The following is a 3,776-nucleotide window of genomic DNA, read 5'->3' as shown; positions in this document are numbered from 1 at the left end:
AAAAATCGATTTTCAACAGAACTGGTCTAATATCCCAGGTAAGTCTACCAAACTCTTCGCCACTTCTCATTTCTAGGTGCAGGCACCTCTGTAAACCTATGAGTTAACTCAGAATGGTGTGTAACACCCTCCAAAAGGTTCCGGTTAGAACTAAAGTGTTGGCTTTAAACGCTTAAAACTTGAAGTAGCTTAACTGAAGTTATGACGTCTTTATTCTTACAGCTGACAAGTCTGAGTTCTGCATGCCCCAACTGCTGCCTTCTTCCCAAATTCAACTGTATTGACCTGGAGGGCCTAAGGGACACAATGTATGTAGGGGTTTAGAGCTGCTCAGCACTAGACGGACCGTGACCCGGCAAGCCCGTTATTAAAATTTTGGTTTACTGATGGGATACTTTGGTAATTTAAGTCAGCACCTGAAACATTCACCTGTTTCAAGGCAATCACAGTAGGCTGCCAATAGTTCACAGAAAATAAAAGAGGAAGGGGGACTCCTACGTACCCGGGACACCGTTTCTGCAAGACAACTGGAAATCAAAGGTTCAAATAAGACCTTTATTCCAACACAGAGTTGAGAGCACGTTTTCGCAGTATTTAAAAGAAAGTATTTGGTCTCTTGGTGGTGAAACGTGGTTTGTGCTGGCGACGCAGAACTCTGTGTGGCAGAGGGAACTTGATTTTAGAGTCCTGCAAGAAAAATGTTTCTGTGTTAACCGAGATATTAGATGAACAACAGAAAATAATCTGCGATAAATAGCTATATTCAACCGTTAAGCTATGTACAGGGAAGTAATGCCTCCACAGATTACATACACTCCTAGGAACTAACAGATGCCTCAGCCTTGCAATTCTTTTTGAAAGAAGTGACTGTAAAAGGCAAGTTTTCTGCAACATCATACGTATTTGTTTTAGTTTTACTTACTCCCAAGCAGTAAAAAGCCTCGATTGTAATAAAACCGTAAACCTCTCCACACAAGTTCGGTTCCCTCCCTATTTCTGCTCACTATGCAAACCTGTACCAGACAGCAGAACTCCCCCCTTCCAGTCCAACGTTCGATGAGGACCCACCAGCCCCTGCAACATTACTTCACTTACATGGAACTGCTTGACTGCTGGTCTGCGGCACTTGCTAGCAGCAATTTCCTCAACTTTCATGATCTGAATAGAGTGAGCACGGGCACGATGACGGGCTCCCATATCACGGTCTGTAACAAGAGAACTTGTTAAAAATAAACCTTAAGACATTTTAAGTTAAAAGATCTCACTACTGGGTTGGGTTTTTTTTTTAAAAACAAAGAAACAAACAAACCAACCCCCCGCCCCATTTATAGTACCATCCTTAACTTTTCAAATTTCTGATTAACTCTACTTAAACCACACTGGTTCTAATATCTAAAGTGATGGCAGAAGTATCACAGAACTAACACGCAGCAGCAAATTCTTCCTGGAACTCATCGCCAAACCCCTCCAAGAAAGGGCCATCTTATTCTTCTTGCCTGATTTCAAGAAGGTGCGCATGTACAGAAGCATCCTATGTGGGAACTTTTTCATTTTTTGCAAAAGAAAACTGTGATTCACAATCAACATTGAAATATTATTAATGGAAAGACATGTAAACTTAAAAAAAAATCCCTTCCAAAAGGTACAAGTAAAGGTAAGACCTGAGGTTATCTTTACTTTTCTTAAAACTGACAAGTAATACAAACATGAGTTGATATTTAGCCCACATAATTAGGCTTTCAGAACAGGAGAAAGCCAACTATACACAGGCTACCTGAAAACTGCCAGGGGCAGTGCAAGTCACTGCCTTCAAATCACACTGTCCATAGCTAGCTCCACAAGACAAGCCTGTTGAAATACTACTGTGCTTACAGTGCTTCTAACATACCTATGGAAAACACATCTGTCAAAAGTATTCTTTCACATAAAGACATCTAAGTCACTGTGTCACAACAAATTATGTTAGTCAACAAGGATCATAGTAAGTTAATGTAGAACCTTAAATTTCACTTTCAACAGCACTTCAGCTTTTGAAAGGCGACAAGATACATTTAATATTTGCACACATGACAAGAATATTATTATTAATAACAATATTCTTTGGGTTTTTATGTGCATTCTGTATTGTTTATAACCCTTCTGGACTCCACATCAGCTATACAAATGGTCTACCCTCAAGTACTTGAGGTAACAGGCTGAAATCAGGACACCTTTTAATTCTCCCTGAACCGAGTCAATGAGATGTCAGAGCAACACAGATTCTCCTGCTACCCCACAATTACTATTTTTTTTTTTTTTAATTTGCTGTCCTAAGGACAGATGTTAGTATGTTCCACATGATAGCTAACACAATCCCTCCACAAGGCTTGGGAAAATATGTTTTAAAACAGTAAATATAATGCATGAAGTATGTACCGCACCTAAAAGGTCATGAAACTCTTAGTCTGTACAGCAAAAATCATCACTAGAATTGTAGAGGTTACACCAGGATGAATTGGGAAGATTTTCAGCTCAAGAAACTGTATAGAACGGTCACAAATAAGATACCACATACATAAACATCTAGGTACTTCTCTGGGAACACCCTGCTTTATTTTTCCAGTGTTTCAGTTACCTTATCATGGGTCAAGTCAACATGATTTATCCCAGTTTAAGATTTAATCTTGTGCATATCTACTGGTCCTACTGTTTTATACCTCAAACAGTTACATGTACTTACAGCACTGAGTGACTGCACCAGCCGTGGTCAAGTCCCTGTACTCCCTGTACATGTTGTGAGTCCCGCTACGAGAATCATAGCGCAACCAAATACCAAAATTTTTTACTCGCAGAGGGGACTTCTCATACACCTGAAATTGCACAAGAGCACACAGTTAGACAGTACATCATCAGCATTTTACACGATGAAGAATAAATATTTCAGAGTTCTAATGAAACTACTGTGGTTTTATTGTCAAAACTAACTATTTGCTTCCTTTCCACACACCAACGCAGCTACCTTCAAGTTTTGGTAATTCAAAATGAAGTTTTAGTAATCCAGTGCAAAAAGAAAAACACACACAAGATTTCAAGCTCTAAAGAATGTTCTTTAAGCATCTAGGTAGAGGAGTGTAAGCATACAAGTATCTACTTTCCACGAATTATCAATGTCCAGATGACTCTTAAAAGTTTAGTCCACAGTGAAGTAAGCATAAGAACCAGACATCAGCACTGTCCAGTAGCAGAGTTCGTAACTCTAAAGTGATGAGATGTAAGGTTCTTTTCAGTTTACTGGACATACACTGCCATATTAAAAAAAGGAATTTGACACCCACCTTCACAGCAGCTAAAGAATAAATTAATTTCAACCTCATCCTTAATAACAAGACTTTATATAAATTCTTTCCACATATATCAGCTAAAACATCTTAAAAATCTCCCACTTTTTTTGGTGTTTAATCCCGTACCTGACCGCAGTACACAATCTCTCCAGAAGACTTCTTCATCTTCTTTAACTGAGAAACGAAGTACCAGAACCGGGACTTGGCAACAACATGGTTCGGAGCAAAGATCCGCATGCGATAGAGAGGAGGGGTCGTGCATTTCGGCGTGGGCAGGCATCGCCCAACCACCTTGTACTCCCGCAGCTGGAGGGAAACGAAAGGCAGGCCGCCCACAGCGTGAGCCCCTTGGTGCCAGCCTGACCCCGCCCCGCCTAAGGCACCGCGGCTCCACGTATGAACACCGGGGCGAGAACAGGCCAACCCAGGACAAAAAAGGCCACCAGCCCAGGCGGA

At 40.7% G+C, this 3,776-nt stretch overlaps 1 protein-coding gene across 1 annotated transcript; it reads right to left on the bottom strand.

Moving 5' to 3' along the window:
- Positions 1–536: 536 nt before the first annotated feature.
- Positions 537–3,645, bottom strand: RPL18A (ribosomal protein L18a). Its single transcript, XM_010155133.1, has 4 exons — positions 3,447–3,645; positions 2,720–2,849; positions 1,096–1,205; positions 537–687 (listed from the first exon to the last, which is right to left on the bottom strand). The coding sequence occupies exons 1-4, from the start codon at positions 3,555–3,557 to the stop codon at positions 595–597; spliced, it is 444 nt and encodes a 147-aa protein (XP_010153435.1). The 5' UTR covers positions 3,558–3,645; the 3' UTR covers positions 537–594.
- Between the last annotated feature and the right edge of the window lie 131 nt (positions 3,646–3,776).

Source organism: Eurypyga helias, unplaced genomic scaffold (genome assembly GCF_000690775.1).
Source record: "Eurypyga helias isolate BGI_N326 unplaced genomic scaffold, ASM69077v1 Scaffold52017, whole genome shotgun sequence".
Classification (NCBI taxonomy): domain Eukaryota; kingdom Metazoa; phylum Chordata; class Aves; order Eurypygiformes; family Eurypygidae; genus Eurypyga; species Eurypyga helias.
This window is presented reverse-complemented; position numbering and strand designations above follow the sequence as displayed.

What these genes read in the sequence shown, in the direction of transcription:
- RPL18A (XM_010155133.1), bottom strand. Translation starts at nt 3,557, where the DNA reads ATGCGGATCTTTGCTCCGAACCATGTTGTTGCCAAGTCCCGGTTCTGG. An exon ending in AGATTGTGTACTGCGGTCAG is followed by an intron (nt 2,850 to 3,446) that starts GTACGGGATTAA and finishes GTGCAATTTCAG; the next exon opens with GTGTATGAGAAGTCCCCTCT. An exon ending in CAGCAGTCAAGCAGTTCCAT is followed by an intron (nt 688 to 1,095) that starts GTAAGTGAAGTA and finishes TTTTTCTTGCAG; the next exon opens with GACTCTAAAATCAAGTTCCC.